At 36.3% G+C, this 23,289-nt stretch overlaps 1 protein-coding gene across 1 annotated transcript in view; it reads left to right on the top strand.

The window, feature by feature from the left end:
• fras1 (Fraser extracellular matrix complex subunit 1) overlaps positions 1-23,289 on the top strand; it is a 242,457-nt gene that overhangs the window by 141,036 nt on the left and 78,132 nt on the right. The window contains exons 19-23 of the mRNA XM_016669157.1: positions 313-459; positions 12,209-12,364; positions 15,968-16,114; positions 17,642-17,788; positions 22,356-22,496. Of these exons, the coding sequence (XP_016524643.1) occupies positions 313-459; positions 12,209-12,364; positions 15,968-16,114; positions 17,642-17,788; positions 22,356-22,496 (738 nt within the window). The remainder of the gene's footprint in view (positions 1-312; positions 460-12,208; positions 12,365-15,967; positions 16,115-17,641; positions 17,789-22,355; positions 22,497-23,289) is intronic.

Raw genomic sequence — 23,289 nt, 5'->3', positions numbered from 1 at the left:
GTGAAATTGAGTTTGACACCCCTGCTCTATAGGATTGATTTTTTTTTTAAAAACAAAGCAATGATTTCTATATGTTTCTGAAGTTACAACAAAACAATATTACTTGTGTTTGCAATTTTGTTTTATCAAAACCTGCCTCTCTTTTAAATGAGCCTCTGGATCTCAATGAGACAACCTGCACATTTAAAGGTCAAATAATGAATTTTTTTTTTTTCAACAAATTCCCAGAAAGGAAGCAGCTTTTTTTATGACAGCTGAATTTCTGTGAGTTTTCATCATCATCACCATCATCCGTGTCCTATTTTCCCTCAGCATGTCATCCGTTGTGCCAGACCTGCTCCGGCCCATCCCAGGCGGACTGCACCTCCTGTCCCCCGGGGGGCGCCCTGCAGAGTGGCTACTGCACCACGGGCTGCCAGGAGGGCCGCTTCCTCAGCGCCGTCACCGCAGAGTGCCTCCGTAAGTCGCTGTTTTCATGAAATATGCAGCCAGGAGGGCTTGTTTGTGCACCGGCACTGGACTCTACTGGGAAATTAATCTCCAGCTCTGCCAGGAGTTGAGTTTTCCTCTGCCCACCCAGCTTCGCATGATGACATACCGAGACATACCGCTTCTTCTGCAGGTTTCAACAACAGCCATGTCTGTTACATTTTAATTTGTATCTTCTCTTTCTGCTGAGTATGTTTTAATGTTTAAAGATGAAATTTCTGGTGGGAACTTTTACTTTTTGCTTGTTTTTCTTAGCAATATCTTCTCGTCAAAGTCGTTAACTTTTGAACTTTAGAACCATTTTAATTTTGATTTAAAAAAGTCTGCTAAAAGGATCTAATTTGCATCAAATCTTCAATTCATGAGGAATGACCTGTTTTAGCTAGAAAATTAAGCAGCAACATTCTAACTCCAAACAGTTGCTTGGAAACCTGAATGTTGTAAATAATGTGGGAATTTCATTATAATTAGGGATAAAACGCACCCAGTCAATTAAAATCTAGTTTATTGAAGAAATGTAGTAAATACTAAAGATTTAAAGTCGTACTGAATGATATTTGGTTTAATTAATACAGGTTTTAATGAAGGTTCACTTCTTTAATTCCTACTTCTTACAGCTTTTAATCATTGTTAATAAATCCATCCGTCTGTCTGTCCATCAATCAATCATGAGGTTTGACCATAAACAGGTTTAATTTCTTGTAGCTGTATATTTCCTGGTTGTGAGTTAATCATCTGTTCTTGTTTGTTTTATGAAACACGACACAGTTAAGCTGAAACTTGGTTTGATCTCAAAAAATTGTTGCACAAGTGGGAAATCCACTGAAAATGGACACAAATTGTGCAGCAAATGCTCAACTTAAGGGAATCTTTGATGTGACAAACAGCTGAACAAACTGTACTTCTCTGCAGCAGAATAACTGCAGAGAAGAAACGAAAGAAAGAAATGCTTTTTATTTTTAGCAAGGAGAGGAAATACTCAGTCATTGTCCATAATTATCAGAATTTTTGATACCACGAACCAGCATACTGAAAAAACTTTGCATTTCTGTTCACTTTTACATACCGGTATGAATGGAAGTTGAATCAAAACCAGTCAAAAGGAAAAGAAAACAATTTATGAGGGTTTGCAGGTTTAATTACCCAAAAAAAAGTTTCTGTCACAATCAAACCAGAGAGCCCAACCCTACCAGCACCATTTGAACTTAACCTTATCTCCTTATTCCTTGGACTTTAGCTGAACTCATTTCTGTTGCATTTAGACACATTAATTTTTATCGATAAACTGTGTTTTCTGCATCTCTCAAGGCTCTTTGTGATATTTAAAGTGTTGAAGCTTACCCCCAGCTGGACGAAAATGCACCACAGGCAGCAAACTCAAACTATTACTTTTTCTTTATCCCAACTAAATGACTATTTCATTAATAAAATACAAAAAAAAAAAAAAAACGAACCAAAAAAGTTCACTTTATCAGAGAGCTTCAGATGAAACTAAAATACTGGCAGCTTCTCTGACTTTAGTTTCCTTTCTTAGCATCTAATTTATATTCTGTAACTTAAAGTCAGTTTATTTTGCTGGGTTTTATTTCAGGGAATCACAATAACAATAAATTGTTCCAGAAGTTATGGCAATAAACAATATTGTAGTATTGAGACCATTTTCAAGTAATATGATAGTAATAATATCATAATAATGCAAGAACACATTATCAAAGATCAATAAACTTTAAATTCTAATAAACATTTAACGCTAGAAGACATTCTAAATATCCAAAATAAATAAACAAAATAACAGAAATGACAAATAAAATAAATGAAAAATTTAATTTTTTTGAACTGTCTTCAAAAAAAGAGCTTTTTGCGACCAAAGCACCAGACTGAAGATTTTTGTCTTACAGTTTTTTCTGGATGGCAAGTCGACAACTACACAGTGCTCGTTTCCAGCAGCCATTGTACAGCGCATACAGAGATAAAACAACTTGACCGAACATGCTGGAGAAAGGCCTGGGTTGCTTAGTAACAGCTGAGCTTCGCTGGGGTTGCTAGGTAACGGCGCAGTGCCTGTCATTGTGACTTGATGATCAGGAAGTTTTTGAAATGACTCATTTTCCAGACACCAGAAGTCATTAATTTATTTGCATAAACTGCCTTTTTAAGCATTTCCAGTTGAAGTTAATCGAATTAAACAACCTATTTTCAGTATATAGTTGACCTATGTCGACCCCACTTTATAAAAGTCAGCCTCCAGAGAGAGAAACATTGCTTTCCTGTTGCTTATCTGCTTGAAAATCAGCGGAAAGGCCAAATTTTGATTTATTTATGTTGGTGCTGTCACCAAAATATGCTGAAATATGCCCTTTAAATATCGTCCTTATGAAGTGCCTGGCTGTGGGACTAAATGACTTCTTGCATTTGGTTCTGAATGGAGGCATAACTCTGACCTCCAGGGATGGTTTGGGTCAGCAAACATGGATTTTTTTTAGACCTGACCTTATTAAATGTATTGTGATTCTCTGAGAAAGTCCCAGCAGTGGAAGCTCAGAGTAAGCTGAGAGACCTGCCTTATCGGGCAGCGCTGCTTTTTTTTTTTTTTTTAACATGTATTGATTTCCTGCTGTGGAGCAACTTTGGACTCCAGCACAAGTTTCCATAGTGATGGACTCAAACGAAGAAGAAGTGACTTTGTGAAAACTAAGACTAACTAGAAGTTCCCTCTCTAAGCCACTAATCCTGCCGACGCCAGATAAGCCGGTTAAACTCTTATGGTTGTTTGCAAACACGCACACTGATCTGGAATCGGTTTTGAAATAAGGCTCATCTGGGCCAAAGATGTACTCTGGTCATCATTCTTCACCCTTTTTTCTGTCTAAATCTTAAAACAATAATACTTCCTGTTGAATTCTCACAAACTTGCACTTTAGAGGGTTCAGTATGATGTAAAACTTGAGCTTTACATCTTGTTATAACGTTATTCCCTCATCACTGAGGCTGTCACTCTGTCATCAGCTTATATGAGGGGATCCATCAGAGGCAGATGTCTCGCCGTCTGCTGTCTCTTCTCATCTTCTCTCCGTCCATCATTCTCTCCCTCTCCCTCTGGTTCTTCCTGTCCACCTCCATTATCAATCCCTTTAGTCTTTCTTTACCTTTAAAGAAATATTTCAGTGTTGACAAGGCAGAGCTGACTCCTTAAAATGTCCTAATTTAGCCATTATTTTTCTAATTTTGTGAAAAATGTGAATTTGAACCTTTTAATAAGCTTTATGGGATAGATAGTATGTCTTGGCCTTCTATTGTATTTATGTTAGTTTCTTGGTCAATCAAGCTAAAAATAGTAAATAAGAAAAAATGGAAAAATCCAAAAAAAGAAGAAAAAAGAACAAAAAAAAAAACAAGAAAATCAAACAAAAGAACTGTTCGTAAATTGACCTATTATGCAAAATTCCCCTTTTGTAAATTTTTTATGCTTCCATTTGGGTTTATATTGCTTCTAAAAACAGTTTTAAAGCAAATCTCACCCATTTTTGGCAATAAGTTAATATTTTTTGGTTTCTGGAAAACGAGCCATTTCAGAAACCTCCAGATTATCGAGTCACAATTGACTGGCACTGTGCTGTTACCTAGCAACCCAAACAGAACTCCGCCCGTCACCTAGCAACCCAAGCTGAGCTCCAGTAAGTTTGGTAAGCTGGTTTTAAGAGAGTTTTGTCGTTGACTTACTATCCAGAAACAACTTGCTGCATTTTTGTTGGTTGTGCAGGAGGCTCCACTTCTGCTTTTCAAAGATGCAGTAAATGTTGGCCACCTCCAATTTAGCCTCGTTAGTTTGTAGACAATTTTTCCAGGATGTTTGATGGTAAATATGAAAGGGGTCTTTTATTCTTGTGGGTCAGCAGTGGTTTTGACTCCATTTCCAGTTGTTGAATCATGACCTCTGACCTTTACTGAGGCCAATGGGGTCCGTAGAGCTTTAGATGCCATTGTCACATTGGTGTAAATGGCTGATTTTCTTTAATCAGCTAAATTATCATTTTGTTTGTGAAATTTTAAGAAATAAATCAGAATTCATCACATTTTTGTAGGTTTCCTTCAATTTATAAAATTATAAAATTAAATCCCATGAAAAGGGATGAAAATGTGAATATATTTAAAAAGTGTTTGACGTTTTGTCTCTCCTGCTTTTAACTTGATTTTGTTGCACAAATAAGTGAGACGGTGCTTCTCTTCCTTCAGATTTACATATGCAGCATTTCCCCCAGTTGTAGAAGAATAATCGTGCTGAATAAAAGCGCGGTTGGTTCTTTTATTAATGAGCCTCTGACAGCAGAGACCAAATGCACTGGAGCGTGTAACTTGGCAAAGCTTTTAAGTGATATTGTCAAAACCAAAACCAATCTGCATAAAAAATTAGAAGCCGAGAGAAGAATTGAGGTTTCTTAATTAATCTTCCATCATTGGTTCCCAAACAAGAACTCCTCTGTTTTTAAAAATGAAGGTTTTACCTTTTGGGGCATTGATGACAAACTACCACGGTATTTTTAAAAATGTTTTTAAAACTTAATGTAGTGTTTCACAGGATAATTTTATTCAATCTTTCTATTTCTTCTCTTTTTTCCTGAATTTGTTTCGTTTGTTAAATAAAAACTGAGAAACACTTCATATGTTTCAGAAACTTTTCCAACCAGAACCTTTTGGGAGCAAAATGTTTGCAGAGTTGGGTAGTAAGTTACCTTTACTCAATTACAGTTACTTGAGTAACTTTTTGAAAAACATTTCTTTAGCAGTATTTTTACTATGTTATGGTTTTTACTTTTACTTGAGTAATTTTATTATGAAGTATCTCTGCTCTTTCTTGTGTAAAATTTCTGGATTTTCTACCCACTGAATGAAAAACAAACAAGTTTTAACCAAAAATCCACCGGACACAAACACACACCTGCAGCTTCTGTTAAAAATGATTTGTAAAAATGTTCTTTTGTCTGATTGTGTTACTTTTTGTGTCTTATATGAATTATTGTCCTTAAAATACCGACATTTCCACTTAATTTTATACTTCGGTCCGTCTGATGGTGTAACTTTACTTGAGTAGACTTTTTACCAAACACTTTTTTACTCTTGAGGAATTTCCTGGATGTCTACTTTTCATTTTTACTTGAGTAAAAACATGTTGAAGTAGTGCTGCTCTTTACTTGGGTAAAATTTTTGGGTACCCTGCCCACCTCTGGTTGTTTGTCGCCGTACGTAGCTTTAAATAGACGTGTCACCATGGTAACCACTTATAATAAAAGTGAAATAAAGCACAAAGGCAGCTTTTTCTTTTCTCTGTGAGCCTGAAAGTGCTCCACACTGAAGATACATGGCTGGTAGCATGTTGCCGCAGTTATCTACCTGTATCAGTATCGACTCAGAGCGCTGCCGTTCTCCAGGATAATTCACTGATCAATATTGCTCCGTTTAGCTGCGATGGAGCTTTTACTTCATCAGTATTAATTGTGAGCTCCTGCCAGGGGAGCTTTTGAGCAGTTTGTGTTTTTATTACCCTGTGGAGTTTTTACACTGAGAGAAAAAGAGGAAAAATAAAATTAAACTGCAGCAACGCTCAGATTCCTATTTTCTGTATAGATCTGAGTCGATGTTTCTGTGTTTAAAGGAATCATCCTGGGAAACACCATCTTAACTCTTAACAACATAAATGTCTCTCAGAAATACAGATAAACTACAGCAGAGAAAAGTCTTAAGACTCAGTGTTGTGCAAAAGTTTTAAACCACCTGATACTTTTCACCAGCTGTTCAGAAAACCTTTTATTTTCTGGACTCTGGTTGCAACTTTTGGTGAATGGCACTTTAGGAATCATGTTACTGGATTAAACATACCATCTTCTGTCAAACACTATTATTTTTTGTGTTTATCACACTGCAAAAAACGAAATCTTACCTAGTATCTTTTGTCTAGTTTCTACTGGAAATAAGAAAAAACTTACAAGTGACTTTCAGCAAGATGTTGGAGCCTGTTTTAAGTAAATATTTCCTTAATTTTGATGAAAATGTCCTAGCTCCACTGTGTGATAAATTCACCTATAACAAGACATTTTCCCATAGTATAAGTGAAGTTATCTGCATTTTCACCAATATTAAATAATTTTTTACTTAAGAAAGTTACTATATTTTGCTTTAATGTTACTTGTAAGTTGGCAGAAAACATCTTACACTACAAAAACTGAAAATGTACCAAGTATTTTTGGTCTGGTTATGCAAATATCTCAGTACACTTGAAATCAAATAAAACTAACTTTTCAGCAGTATATAGGAGCTTATTTCAAGTTACTAAAAACTGAAGGGATTAATTTGCTTTTAATAAGCAAAGAAAATATGTGAGAACATTGGGGCTGCAAAGAAAACAGCAGAACTTTGAAATCCCTCCAGAAAACCCTGAGAAGCCGTCTCAAAGTTCATTTCATGGGATTACGGGAGAGCCTGCCTGCTTGGATCGATGGATATTTGAAAACAAGGGATGAAAAGGGACTGAGCCCAAAGCAAAACACATTTGAGCTGAGAGAGAAATGAATGACTTCTTTAATAACTTTGGTTATAAATCCGTTCGTCAGGGCGACATGCCCAGACAAGGTGAACACACATCAGAACGGGCCACCCAGTTTCCCGCTCCGGTTATTCTCACGCCACAGTCACTGACATCTAACCTACTGATCGCGTTCTGCTCTCTTACAAAATACCTTAAGAAACCAATTTGATCTTGTTTTGACTTTGCAAACTCTTAGCTAAGCAGCAAAGACACATCAGCCTCATTAAGCAACTTCCTGTGGTCTATGCTGCAGATGCAGGAAACTCTGGGTAATGTCTCATAAAACGGCCCAACAGGAGAGCAGCAGCATCCGTCCTGCACATTTATAACTCCAGAATATCTTTTTATGTGCTTCAGAAATGGTAACTATGCTATAAAGAGGGACTCCGAGGGGCAAAATCAATACCATTTTAGTTTTATATTCAGTTTTAGGCTGCACAGTCAATAATCCTTGACGCCTGAGTTATCTTATCTCCGATGTGGAGCAATTTGTTCAGAGCTCGGAGAGGGATCACCTGCGGAGCGCTGGCTGCAGGAATGCTGATTCGGGTTTTGTTGCAAAGTGATATTACATGGAAAGTTTGACTGTTAGATGACATTGCAAATATTTGTTCCTCTTCCTTTTGCGTTGTGTTTTCCCAACCTCAGAAAATCATTAACTCCCCTGATCAGATTCAGTTCGTTGGATAATTGAGTTCTACAATCTTTTTACATTAAAAGAAGCATCTTTGAATGTAACTAAATGTGAGAATGATTTTGCAGAGAAATCATTAAAAAAGACTCTGTGATTTGCAAAACTACAAAATCTGGAGGAATAAAATGGTTTTCAGTGAAGGTTTATTGCTCTCTGGCGCCCCTCCTGGACAAACCACATCATTGACATTCTATTTATTGGGTTCCACCACCTTTCACAAATTAAAAAATCAAAACAATTGTATAAATGTTCTTCATGATTTAATTAAATCAATTGGAACAAACTGAATTATGCAAATAATTAAAAACACATTATTTAAAAAAAAAAAAAGATCTTAAGAAGAAACTTTAAGCTAAAATTCCTCTGGCTGCTAAGTCATTAAGTCCAGACCCACTAAACCGTCGACCCAAAGTACTTTTTTCACAGAACCGAATTACAAAAAAAATCTTTGGGTTATTTACATGCGAGTAAACTAGAGATAAATTTTCAGCAGTGGTGTATATCTTGCATTTCAGGCATGCCTCCAGTGTTTTGGATCATTTTTTTACTTTTCTTCCTAATATGCAATGAGATGTCAAAGATTTATCCATCAGGTGTATATTATAAAATTCTTGATAATATGCTGGAAAACCTTGCTTGGTTGAATAATTTTAGCAGCATGAAGACCAAATGTTACCTTGATATCACAGCATCATCAGCATAGCAGTGGAGTTTTGTAAGGGCGTTCGATTTGGACTTAATGTTTTATATCAATAGTTTATGACACTACTCTGATAATGATAAAAGTGATGATGAAAACTATTTATTTCTACTTTTTTAGGTAATTATATGGCTGGCAGAGCAATCATAACGATACAAACACAAATATTGCACTTAAAAACTATTTGCAATACTCTTCTTAAGGTACCAGTCAGGTACAGAAGGGTAATTTTTATCATTAAAATGCACACAGTAACATATTTTAAAATGTATTGGTATTTAAACAAACAGTGGAGAAAATAGTAAAAATGGCAGTTCTAACATTGAAATGCTACAACAATATCTACATTCACATAACTTATGTGTGATGCACAATTCTGTTTTTTTTTTATTTTATTTTTGCAGATTTTCTCTTTTGAATTAAATGCAACCACAGCCTGACTTTTGTGTGAACGGTCTGAGCCCAAAGTGACCCGCATGCGCAGAAGAAGAATTTAGACGCAACACAGCAGCGAAACGTTTTATTGTTTATGGATCAATTTTTTAAGTTGTTGAGGAATCGGAGCTGACAGTATTGGGACAACATCATAACAACACGAAGAAAACAGAACTAATATCAACAGACTTTTGGACCCGAATTATGACGCATGTCTCACGCCAATGATGTAAAAGTTGAATAAAATGCAACATGGCCGTTCTAACTGAAAACTAAACGTCCAATTTAGTTCCACATTCGGAAGTGACAAATTGAATTCGAGCCCCTCAGACTGCCGTGAAAAAGTCAGATATGGGCCGAATTCACCTGCCGTGTGAATGTAACCTCCTTTGTAAGCTATATCTGTTATTGCTCTATGATGCAATAACAGATATTGCTGTTACTGCTAAAAGCGCAGCGGTTTTCCATTCACTCATTCATTCATCATCTCTGCCAGTATGTTTAGTCCATACAGTTGAAACCAGATATTTGCATACATTCAATAAAAAAACAAACAACTTTTTTTTTTCTCACTGTCTGGAGTTAAATGAGACCAAACTTTTCTTATTTTAGTGAGAATTACCTAAATTATCTCTATTTGTTAAATGCCAGAAAACATGTGACTCTCCATGACTTCAGATGTTTACATACATTTGGTCAGTATCAGGGACAAACTGCTTTAAAATATGACTTGGGTCAAACTTTTGGGTTTGTTTCTTCACGTTTCTCACAGTAGTTGCTTCACACACACATTTTCAGATAGAGAAATGTGTTTTTATATGCAGTGTATGTAAATATATGGTTTCATCAGTAAATTACCAGAAAACTAATTTATTTTCCAATCTCTAACCCTTTTCCTCTCCTTTAATCTTGACTTTATTAGTTGAGTGTTTTTGGCTCAATAAACTAAATATGTTTTTTGTGCCAAAAATCCTCATGTGGAAATATGCAGGGGAAAAATGCAAATGGCGTGAGACAATAGCATTCCCGTCTGTTTTCCAGTGGTGATTACATCTCAGATTGCTGCTTTTTGAAGACTTGACACAAAATGCAAACAGGATTTTGCCCCTCAGGGCTCGGCTGATGTGTTGGTGTAAGCAGTGTCAGTTTCTTTTAGAGGAGATATGCTCTTACTGTTCTAAATTTAGCATGGTACGGATAGCAAAGTAATGGAAATGGAGCTGCATAAAACGTGAAATGCAGAGAAACTAAAAAGAAACGTCGACAAGGGTTTAGTGTTGGTTAAATTGCAGGAAAAAGACATGGGAGTGTTTATTCTTTCTGTCTAAACAGTTAATTCAAATTCTGTTGTTGGAAAAGTAAAACAATAGAGTAAAATCTTTCCTTTTCTCTCCAGTGCCCCCATGTGTGGCCAGTCTTTGTCGTTCTCTGTTGTCCAGAGATAAGCCGTCACCTTCAGGGGTTTTCTGCGTCTCCCTGCTGATGGTTATCTCTGCAGAGGCGAACAACTGAAAGGTTCCCACAACCCAGACGCCATAAAACCCAGATCTGATAAAATGCCTGGAGCTGTTGGCCATTGTTGAGCTAATCTCAGAGTATTCTGGTTGGCTGGGCGGTACTTCTGTCTGAAGCATGTGGGTCAGCTCTTATCTGCTGTGGGAGACAATAACAAGGAGATTCAGGTTTCAGAAAGTGAAGGAAAGTGGAGCATCTAGGATTCAAACATCTATACTAATGAGGCTCTCAGTAAGGTGAACATGCAGCACATTTTACATCACCCCTAATCTTTAGCTGCGTTTACATTAACCTTAAATTTTTGAAAATAAATTGACTTAATGGAAACATGTCAGTTTCAAAAGAGCTGAATATAAAGTGAAAATTTGGGGGGGGGGGTTTGGCCGTATCTAAACTGGTTGATTTCCTGAAACTCTATTGGAAATGTTTCTTTTGCATCACACAAATCATGTGACCAACAACAAGATGTTACTACTGACGGAAATGACAAAGAAGACAACAGGTTGATGGCGCAATGTGATTTTTAATGACTTATCATGTGAACAAACTTATTCACGTGCGACTTTAATTTAGTTTCTTTTCTAACAGAAACGCCATGATTACAAAAATATGTTTTTTCAAATTTAGCGAAATATCAGTAAAGTTTTGCACAGACACAGCACAATTTAAAGACCAATTAACCTCATTAACTGTCATGTTTCTGGACTGTGGGAGGAAGCTGGATCCCCTGGAGAAAACTCACTTAAGGTTTTTCCTCCAATTCAGTTTGGAGCCCGCTCTGGTTCCCGAACATAGTTTTGAACCAATGTCGCAAGTTAACACCAAATCTGGTTCCAGTATATATATTCTGCATTTAAGATTAAAAAAAAAATAAAAAAAAAACATCTATGTCTATAAATATGCTCCACCTAGAACTCCTTAAATGATTTTTTAATATCTATTCTGCAACTTGTGCTATCCATTTGGATGATATGACTGAAAATAGTATCACGATATGAACACTTCTTATCAGTTGATATTGATAATTAATGTTAGGTTTTTACTTTTAAATATCTGATGTGATCTTTCCTTTTTTATCCACAGCTTTCTCTATAATTTTCCCCCTTTTATTTTATTTTTAAGCAGTTATGAATCACATTGCTGAAACCTGAAACTGCTACTGTGGAAGTTACTCCACAGGTTGTTGCTAGGTAACCAGAGAGTGAGTGAGTTGCTAGGTAACCAAAGAGTGAGTGAGTTAGTTGATTCCACCAACCTACCTTAGTCGGTATTTAAAGGTTTAGCGGCTAAACCTCTGCCTACATCTCCCAGAATGCTTTGCGGTTCAGTGGAATTATTGAATATTCTATCAGACATATTTTCTGTTGTTATTGATCTCGCATCTATCACGACATATATTGTTATTGATTTATTGTCCAGCCCTAATATTTCCTAATCCAAAAAAAAGAACAGTTGTAGATATTTTTTTAGATGTAGATGCATCCTTTCCTACAAGTGATTGAACTTTCACTGAATTAATGCTATGTTATTGCATTTAATTTAAAAAAGGAATTTCATAATTTGTATCTTTCAATGTATTTCTAATACTGTGTAAAAGAGACTTAAGTGGTTAAATTAAAAAAAATCTTAATTTTTTAAAATCTGATTTCATGGTTAATAGTTAGAATAATCTAATAGATTACTAAGATAATTGTTAGTTTTATTCCCCTTACATCCTGTAAATAAATAAATTAAAAAACTCAAAAAAGGAGGACAGTAGGAAATAAAAATGTTCTTTCCTGTGTTCCCCCCACAGAGTGCAGCTCCGACTGCCAGCGCTGCACGGCGGACCTCCAGACCGGCGTTGGCAGCGTGTGCCTGTGGTGCAAAGCGGCGAGGACGTGGCTGCTTGGCGATCACTGCGTCTCTTTCTGCCCCTCCGATCATTATGCGTGGCACGGAGCCTGCATCAGTAAGGACTCTCACTCTCCTGTCTCATTATCAAATGTAGAAAGGTCAGAGGTGCGACAGCAGCCGTTTGAATGTAAAACTGAGCTAAAATCTCATCAGAGCCTCCATGTTTTATTCATCCGGCCGGTTGAAGATCTGACTGACTAGGTGGAAGTTGGTCCTCGACCCTCTTTGTTTCTGTCTTGACTCGATGACAAGAAGCAGAAGAAACGGCGAATGTTAATGAAGCTAAAAGAAATCCTCTTTGGTACTCACACGAAGGTTTTTAACACAAAGCCTCCTCCAACATATTTGTGAGAAAAGTGACATTAAATGTCCACAACAAGGAGTCAAACAAACACCAACCTCTTTGGCTTTTCCATCCGATAGATCTTGATATTTTTTAGTTGAAATATTTAATTTATTTCATTCTTAAATGTTCTTGGTGTGCAGCATTTTCATGCGAGCTACACTGAGTCAGAATCCAAAGAAAAGAGCAGGTTTTTGTATTTCTTCTGGAAAAGCTTAAATTGAGCAACACATTACTAGAAATCCACCATTTGTCCCCGGTTTGAACTTTTTGGAGTAAATGTAAAGGTCTCTAGTTGAAATTAAATGTTCCTTTTTGTAGAGGATGTTGCAGAAAACTGATGGTTTGTATGTTTAGCTCAGGGTCTTAAGCTTTTGATTCATTGTTATGGTGACACTCAATGATGCTGACATCATGCTTCACTACAACAATGAGGGATTTTGTGTTTTTATCCGTTTATAATTATTATAACATATTAGTTTGACTCAACAACAGAGGTATTTGGTCTAGTAAAACTATTTGGTCTACTAGTAGTTTTACTAGACCAAATAGTGAAATAGTGGAATAGTACACTTCATAAGACAAAACTAATTTAGAAGTAACTTTTCAGCAGGAAATCAGAGTTTGTTTTAAGTCAATAATTCCTTAATAGTTGTGAAAAAGTGTTTGTTCCACTGGCAGATTATTTCACTTATAACATCAGAAAAAAATTTTGTTATAAGTTTAACAATCTGCAAATTAAATAAGTACTTTTTAAAATCAATATTAAGGAATTGTTGACTTACAACAAACTCTTGTATCTTGCCAAAAAGTTACTTGTAAGTTAGTTTGTCTTATTTCAAATGCACTAACAAAATTGCACAAGAAATAAGACCAAAAAAACTTGGTAAGATTTTGTGTTTTTGCAGCGTAACTTTGCAAACTGTTCTTCCATATTTAACTTTTCATGAACTTTGACTTTTAAAATGTTACCTGGGAGTTGTACGCTCTGAGTTGGAGCTTTGTCATGCTGGGATGTCATTCCCAAACTCTTTCCAGACTGATGAGCAGCAACAGTTGCTCCATTAAAGATAATTTGTGATGCTTTTTGTTGGCTTTGTGTTAATGCACCTGTATCCTCCGGAGCACCAAACGACCTAAACTCCTGCTTTCTGAAGATCCGTTCCCATTTAGATTTGATAGTTTTCTCCAATCTTTCATCCTCGTCGTAACCTTTTGGTTTCCCCATTATTCCCAACAGTCTTCATCTCTATTTCTGCATCGTTCCTGGTTCTTAATCGTCTTTTCATTCCAGCCTTTCAGCTCTGTTCTCCTCGTCGTTATTATTGCCATCATCCTCATAATAACCATCGGTGTTCTCATCCTCCGTATACGACTGATCGTTACCCTAATTCCTCTTTATCCTCATTAGCCTCGTTATCACTATCATCCCCCCTTCTTTCTCTTATGGCCCTAAATCTTATTAGCTTTGTCATCTTCATCGTCCAGGGTCATTATCATCATCATTTCCTCTGTCCTCATCCTGCGATTCGGCAGGTGAGCAGCAGAAAAGACGGGGCGCCTTGCAGCCACGCAGAGCGTCTTCATGCAGATTTAAATGCAAATGTGAGGAGGAGGCTTCGGGCCGCAAAACCTCTGGAGGCTCATTTAGCCGAGCCCGAAGCAGCCGAACACCAACACACACCAACACACACCGTAAAGAAGCAACGCTGCAGAGATAAAACGGGACACTGAACAACAGACGTGGGATTCAATGCATCTGTGGCAATATTTTATACTATGCAGCCTTTTCTCCTGCTGGTGTTGCGTCAGACTTCTGAACTAAAGCTGCTTTCCTGAATTTTCTTGAGTTTTTTTTTTTTTTGTTCTGTGCTCAGAGATGGAAGGAGGGCGCCAAGGAGAGCGAGAGGAGTGGAAGGGCTCTTGCAATGATTATACACTTGATCGTGATTACTGATTATTATAAATATGTATTTTTAAACTCAAGAGCATGCATTTACAAATTTATTCTAGTGGGAATGTAATAATTCAGCAGGTTGGAGTGGAGATCCGTCTTTGAGTGCAAAGATTTAGACCAGCCTCTATGTTTTTTCCTGTAGGGGATTTGGTGTTGGATGGGTGCTGGACACAGACAAACACTTCAACAAGTTTTTCTTTGCTTTCTTTTATTAAACACAATCACTCTGTGGAAGAGTTGTTTGCTGCAATCAATGTAGCAACCATTGAATATATTTAAAGGAGACCTACTGGGCAACATTCACATTTTGCACGTTTTCGTACTTCGATTTGGTTCCCTACTGCTTCTAAAAATCTAAAAAAAAATTCATTGTCTGCTGATTTATCGTCACAAATCAGCAGACAATGCCCCGTTTCCTGGAAACCAAAGCTGAGCTCCAGCACGTTAGGTCAGCTGGTATTACCGCTCTATGCACTGCAAAATGGCTGCTGGAAAAGACAACTGTTTTGTTGTTGGCTTACCATTCAGAAACTACTTGCTGCATTCTTGTTGGTTGTGCAGGAGGCTCTACTTCTGCTTTTCAAATGCAAGTGCAAGTGTAAATGTTGAGTTGGGAGGCGTGGCCTGAAGGAGCTTATTAGGATTTAATGGGAGAAGAGACCCTAGAAAAGCATAATAGGTCACCTTTAACTATTATTGAAGTATTTCAACCCTTGCTGGAAGACCTGTGGTTAGTTGTGATTAAAGCAAAGTGTGTAGCTGTTATTGTATTTTACCTGGACTGTTTCCAAAATCTGAAAATGTGACAACTCTGAGATGTTTGGCCCCTGATATAAATATATGTCTTCATTTCTATATGTATTTTTTATATGTCTATCCAGCTTTCTGTCTCCATTTGTCTGTTTTAATCTGTTTTTGTGTCTCTACACCTTTAAATTTTTACGTGCTCTTTGTCTCTTTGTATCGAACTATAATGTATTTCTATAAGCTCAGTCTTAAAAAGCCTGAGTCTTAAAAGGCTTTTTAAGCTAAAATTTGATGAAAGGTTAGAGAAATCCCTGAGCATCACGTTTCTTATATTTACATTATAATAAGACATCTTATAATCTTGTAAAGTGTTTTTGATCAAAAATGTTCCAGCTTTCTGAAAGTTTTATACAGTTAGTGATGGACTTCTTAACTCATATTTAGAAAACAAAATTTTACTTTTTGAACTTTTACTCAGTTCTGAGCGATGTTTTATTACCTAACATATTTAGGTAATAACTTTCACATTTATGCTTTTTGCTCCAATTTCCTTCATTTTATGCTGATCGTTTTCTGTCATTTTAATCTAATTTATTCACTTTTTTCCCCAGAATGCCATCCTTCATGCGAGTCCTGCAGTGGGGCGGGGCCTCTGTCCTGTACTTCCTGTCCCACCAAAAGTGTCCTGCTGCCCTCTGGCCTCTGCGCTGCCAGATGCCCCGTTGGTTACTATGACAACGGTCATCGGCTCTGTCAAGGTAGGAAACACCCCTGCTGATTGGTCACACTTATCTGCTGTTTGTACACCATTTTTGTTTAAATTTTTATATTTTTCCTTTTAATCTTCTTTGGGGAAAAATAAATTTTTAATTTATTTTGCCTTTATAAAGTTAATATTTAGTACCGATTGTTCAAGTTTGTCAGGATTGAGCCAAAGCTTACATGTTCTTATCTTTCATTTTCAAAACTAAGCAAGATTTTAGTAGTTCACCTTTTCAGTGATTTTATTAATATCTTTGTTTAACTTTACTGAGAAAATGTAGTTTATAGTATAACATAAAACATTGCATACGTAGAGATAGTTGGAGCCGGAGGCAGACGGAGGTGAATTTATTGTTCATGGGGTTTTCAGCTTTCTACTCAGAAATACACTTAATGAGGACCTGCGGGAGAAATAAGACTTAATCTCGGTTGTTTCACTTTTTAAAATGTTGTTTGGTATTCAGTTCTCATGTTTATGAAATGTACAAGAAAATAATCTGACTCTAGACATATTTTTAGAACATTTGCCTCAATGAGTGTCAACATTGCTTATAAATTAGTATTTTGTTTTCATTCCACAATAGTACATTATGGATATCATTGAAGACGATTGTTTACGTTAAACAACAAAAATTCCAACTATAGGAAAGATTATTCAGATTTAATCTTGGGAAAACTTGCATTACAGTATATAATTTTGCCTTTTTGATAAGTTATAGGCGAATTATTATGTTTCCTTGAAAACGTTAGGATACGTCGATGGGCTGTGCGAAACACTGTTTATTATATTTTTTGCACAAAATTGTTCTTAGATAATGAGATTTTAGGTTTTTTCAGTTCTGAGTGAGTTGTTTTAGGGCCTCCGTCACTTTAAATTCAAATAAGCTGCTGCTGGCCAAGCCCCCCAACTCATCGTTTAGACTCGCATGTGAAAATGGCTGGAAGCAGATGCACAGTTACACAATTGTACATCTTTGAAAAGCAGAAGTAGAGCCTCCTGCACAACCAACAAGAATGCAACAAGTGTTTTTTGGATGGTAAGTACAAACAGCAGTCACTGATGTACAACGGTAAAACTAGCTGACCAAATGTGCTGGAGCTCATTTTGGGTTGCTAGGTGACGGGCAGAATTCTGCTGGGGTTGCTAGGTTACAGTTCAGGGTAACTTAACAACCGGGAGGTTTTTGAAATGACCAATTTTTCAGACACCAAAAACATTAACTCATTGTGCGAAGGTGGGATTTTTTTGTGCCTGGTTGTTTGTTGAAGCAGTAGAAACCAAAATGGAAGCATAAAAACGTACAAAATGTGAAGTTTGCATAATAGGCCTCCTTTAAAATAAAAAGAAAGGTAAGGTAAAAAACAAACAAAAAAAAAGCACAGATCCGACAGTAAAATCACACCTAAAGGTTGGCCAAAGGTAGATCCATACAGCGTTAGGTTGCCGCAGGTGTTATATTGATCTTTCCCTCACTCTTGTCTGCGTTGACCTTTTTATCGACCTTTCTTTCTGTTTTTGGCAGCCTGTGACAGACAGTGCCTGACATGCGACACCGCTGGGGTTTGTACGTCCTGCCGTGACCCGACCAAGGTGCTGCTCTTCGGAGAATGCCAGTACGACAGCTGCGCCCATCAGTACTACCTCAACACGACGACCCGCGCCTGTAGAGGTAAGACGGAAACCGCCGCAGCGCGCAGCGGAGGACGCTCCTGATTAGTAATGAGGATACAGTACGCGGCCTTTATAGCGTTCATAAATTACTCTCCATCCATATTGCATGTAGTGCAGGAGGCCACGGTGATTTTATGGGGCCCATCAATCAAGTAATAAACTCTGGAACCAGAAATGCAAATTCCAGCCATTGTGTGTGCATTTTAACTCTCTTACATCTTCTTTTGCCCAGTGAAGTTGATTAATGAGCTTCATGGAAAATCCTGGGCTTTTTGTTAAGATTCAACAACTTTATTTCTCTCTGGAATAGTCCTGCAGGAAAGTCTGCATATTTGTGTTACGGTTCAGGTTTTTAACAGCTTTCTCTCTAATTGGGCTTTATGATAATTGGATGTTATTTTTGCTGCTACAGATTGGCATTTTACCCCATCCTTTCTAAATATTACACATTTATTTCTTTAAATTTCTCTCTTTGGCTACAGTTTTCCTTAATCTAGTTCTCTATATTTTGATCTTTTAAATAACATTAAATGTACTGCATTCATTATTGTGGCAGATATAAAATAAATATAACATGAACATGTAATTTTACTACTCTTGAGATGAATAATTATCTGACTTAATAGTTCCTTTTCATATTAATAAATTAATTAAAAATTATTTTAATTAGGTTTACAGTAAGTTAAGATGTCTTGTTTAATTTAATTTTACCCTCTTAAGCTGTATTTTTGGTTTCTTTTCCATTTTTAATTAAAATTCTTAACTCCTATCCAACATATTAAAGAATAATAATTAGTTATTTATGGAAAACATTTATATTTTAATACTTATCTAAAATTCAACATTTAGAATCACTTAAAACAGTTTTGTCCAAACCTTTGACCATCAATTTTTAACACTAAAATAATTTTATCAGTTTTTTATGTTTTCCTCAATAAATGAAAAATATATATTTATAAAACAAACAGCCAGATTCAGATTTAGTTGAATAGTGATCTGTAAATCATCACAAACCTGAAACATTCATGCATTGTCCAAATTTTTTTATTTTTTTTCCCCAAAGAAATAATGCTTTACTGAATCACTCACTATTTTAAAAAGTCATAATTTGGCATCTTTCATGAATAGATATACCAACTAAATGTTACTAGATGTTTGTGGTTCCACTTTTAATAACTTTAAATAAAGGCTAAATTTGAGGAAAAATGTGGCTAATAACTGGCAGAAAAAGAACAACTTTGTTGTAATTAACAGCATTTATGAGAAAAAAAAGATTTTTATAAATACTCAGCCACAGAGCTTTATTTCTATTCCATTAGCTTTAGCGGCTAATCCTCCATTCAGTCAAGAAGTAATTCAGCTGCCGTTGTTTCGTCCAGTTTGAGTCGGTTTTAGTGTTTACAGCAACCATCGGCTTGTTCAGCTCTACATTTGTAAATAATATAGAGCATTTCAGTGCCAGGACTCGGCATGTTTGTGGTTTTTTGCAGATGAACACCTTCTAACTTGTCAGGTTCAGGAATTTGAAGTTTAAATAAATAAGCTGGTAATTGATTTGTTGTCACATCGGTGAGCGTTTGATTGGATCTGCCAGAGGGAAGCCCCAGCCCTGCTGTGACTGATTGTTTTGATTCTGCTTGTCATCAGGCGTCATTATCATCAAGTGCAGAGCATGTTTTCCTGTCTAAACACTGATCTGTGTGTTTGCTGTGCTTCTCAAACCCACACAGACTCAGATAATGGCAAACACAATCAAACACTTAGTTTTTTAATCAGGTGTGATTTTTCCAGAGGTCTGCTTTTTCTAAAACCAACATTGAAGCATTAAAATGTTGTTGAATGTTCCTTTTTTGGTTAAGCAAGACAAGATCTTCAGTTTGGACAAAAGAAGCTTCAGCATCTTTTAGTTTATGTGACTTAAATGCTTTACTGTTAATGCAATGCTTAAACTCTTTTTCTGTTATGTAGTTAGTTTAATGGGACACACACCTAAGTAAAAGGTCCACTTTTTTCCTTAGTACACAAAATATTCTACTTTATATTTTGAGATTAGCCAGCTGTGGTTCTGGTTTTACACTGTAAAAACACAAAATGTGTGTTTAGTTTCTAGTGAAAATAAATTAGTAGACTTTAAATAAGACAAAACTAACTTACAAAAAAGTAAATAATTCCTTGATACTGCCAAAAAAGTCAGAATTAAGTTCCATTAGCAGATTATTTAATTTATCACATTGTAAAAATGTCATAAGTGAAATAAGTCAAGTCAAGTTTATTTGTATAGCACATTTCTGGAACAAGACAGTTTAAGGTGCTTTACATAAAAGCACTTTTATGTAAAGCTATAAGATGACAAACATCAGCCAACAGCTGTGAAAACCAGACTAGACTCTACATTTTGTCAAATGCTCATGCTAAACTCATTAATAAACATTAAATATGTTGGTCGGTTTGTCAAGTCCCATCATAAGAATCTTCAATACAATAGAAATAATAATTATTTACTTAAAACAAGCCCCTATCTTCATGAAAAAGTTCCTGTAAGTTAGTTTTATTTCAAGTGTACGAAGGTATTTGCACCAGAAACTAAACCAAAAATACTTGGTAGGATTTTGTGTTTTTGCAGTGTGGATGTCTCCCATTAAGGCCGTTTCTTCCCAGTTTATTATGATTCTTTATTGTTGAATCTTTCTGACCCTAACGGAGGCAGTGAGAGCTTTAGATTTTGTTCATCTGCCACATCCTGGATCAGGCGTTGGCCCTTAGAAATATCTTTTAAACCATTGTTTCTTACCTTTTTTAATTTTATTTTCTCTTATTTGGGATCTGGGGAGAATCGTTTTATGACATGAGACCAAGTCTGGAATATTGCTTAGTGCAGAGCAAGAAAATGAAACGGCTTTCATGTCTTATTCCCGTTAGAGAGGATTATTTATTGTCCCACTGTGCAGTTTGTGCATATCGGAGTCCATTCTGGCTTTATTTTCCTTTACTCAAACCATAACTAAATGAAGTAAAGAATATAAGGGACCAAATATCCCCTGTAGATTACAGAAAGCCACCTCTCGTATCTCCCTTTACCCCTGGTTTGGTTCCAAGTAATGAGATTTCTCTTGGTTTGGAGGACCTTAAGGCACCGTCTCCATGGAGACGAGATTGCTGCTTCTTTAGCTTGTTTCAGGATTAGCAGCTAAGAGGAAACACTTGTGTGGCATCGAGGTGAAAAGTTAGAATTTTTCTGTGACAACAAACTGCGAAAACACAAACTCTTGATCTAGTTCTAGTGGAAATATCCTAGTATATCTGAAATAAGACAAAACTAACTTACAACTAGCTTTCCAGCAAGAAATATGAGCTTGTCTTAAGTAACTAATCAATTAAAACTGATTTAAAAATACTACCATAGTTCCACTGGTAGATTATTTCACTAGATATTTTTCCAAAGTTTCTAGCATTTTTTCCATTGATATTAAGAATATTTTTACTTAAAACAGTTCATAAAAGTCACTTGTAAGCTGGTTTTGTCTTATTTCAAGTGTACTAAGATATTTGCACTGGAAACTAGACGAGGAATGCTTGGTGGGATTTCTTGTTTTTGGAGTGTAAGCAGAAACGGTTGGTTTTCCAGGGCATGGTGCGTTTTTGCTGCAGCCTCGACATGAACCTGTCATGAACCTTCAGTTGGAGAAAACAAGACAAACATTTTATCTCTGAAAACTAGAAAAGCTCCAGGAAACCACCGGGAGCTTTCAAAGGACAGAAAACCTCTGAGTAATTTATGAAGTAGACAAATGGACTCTGTGATTGTTATCTGTTTTCTACAAACCCAGAGACATTTAGGTTAGATATTGCATATATTTTACATTAAATAGCAATAAATTACATTTTATATTAACAATAGTCAGATTGGTTGGTTCTAAATGTTAGTTTTTAATTAGTTTATTACAAGCATATGTACTAAAAAATAGATTTATATTAGTATTGATGTAAAAATAATTTAATTTAAACATCAAATTAAATTTATTATTTTTTAAATTGTCTAACATTTTAGTTAATTAAATATTTTTTTTTTTATCCTTTTAAAATTTTTATTTTGAAATAAAAAATGAAAAACTAAATGGCAAATAAAATACACATATATATACATTTTTTCTTTCAATGGTTCAGTAATACCTAAATTTTCTTTTTCACATTCAGCAAACCTGTTTCTTTTCTGACCAAAACTAGAGTGTGCTGATTGTTTGAAACTACATGCAAATGATCTCTACAGTCACGTTAAAACCTGTTATTTCTGATTACGTGTCTTGGCTTAGAGTTTCATTCACTGTAAAATTACATCCTTTCTTCTCTGAAATCAATGTGACGCTTCATTTCAAACCTGGAGTCTAACAGAAGGAGGATTGTTTTGCTCTTATTGGGTTTGATTCTCCTGCCAGGGTTTATTTCGTACACCACCAGCGCTCCAGATGTGCAGGTGATTTGTGATAAACAACAGAAATGTATTCAAATCATCTTTTTTCCCAATGTTCCCAACACGTCCTCTTCTATTTCCCCTGTGCTGTTCCCAGAGTGTGACTGGAGCTGCAACGCCTGTAAAGGCCCTCTGCGAACCGACTGCCTGCAGTGCATGGAGGGATACGTGCTGCAGGACGGCGTGTGCGCCCAGGGCTGCTCCGTCGGATCTTATCAGGATGGAGACAGATGCTTCGGTCAGTCCCACAGACAGCAGATAAGCGTCTCTCCCTCATGTGCCGCTGATGCAACCACCTCTGGTTTCATCATGTTATCACCTGAGGTTGATCTTCTGTAATGTTTTATAATCCGGCAATGATTAAAGCAGTAAATCAGCGGCAGTGCAGCCAAAAGGAGGAGCCTGAAGTACAAATGGAAATTATATTGACTATGCAGCTAAAATCTGACCCAAAGGTTCCCATTTTGGGATTATATTCTTTTTAATCTCCAACACCTGGAAAGGCTCGAGCTGCCCCATTTATATGCTCGCAAATGTAGTTGTTTTCTTCTGACGTACTTTCCCTTTTTTTCTCACCAACAGAAAATAATCTATTTTTTTTATACAAATTAAATTTTTTCCCACCATTTTACATTTACATTTTTGTCTCAACTGCTTCTAAAAATAACCCAGAAACACTCAGCTGGTCTTTGGCAATAAGTTCATGTTTTTTGTTGTCTGTTTCAAAAACCTCCAGTTCGTTTAGTCACATTCAAAGGGCACTGCGCTGTTACCTAGCAACCCCAGCAGAGCCCAGCCTGTTACCTAGCAACCCAGGTGGCGTTCCGGCACGCGTAGCTAGCTGGTTTGACTGCTGTACGCTCTGTGCTTCCATTTACCTTATAAATGCTCAATTTGACATTTCGACAATAAATTTGGTTAATGGAAATACGGCAATTTCGAAAAAAAAAAACTCTGTTTTGGCGCTAGGAGGAGGTGATTTATTTACTGACTGAAAATTATTCACATGGGATTTTAATTGTGGTTATTAT

Source organism: Poecilia formosa, unplaced genomic scaffold (genome assembly GCF_000485575.1).
Source record: "Poecilia formosa unplaced genomic scaffold, Poecilia_formosa-5.1.2 Scaffold20, whole genome shotgun sequence".
Taxonomy (NCBI): domain Eukaryota; kingdom Metazoa; phylum Chordata; class Actinopteri; order Cyprinodontiformes; family Poeciliidae; genus Poecilia; species Poecilia formosa.
This window is presented reverse-complemented; position numbering and strand designations above follow the sequence as displayed.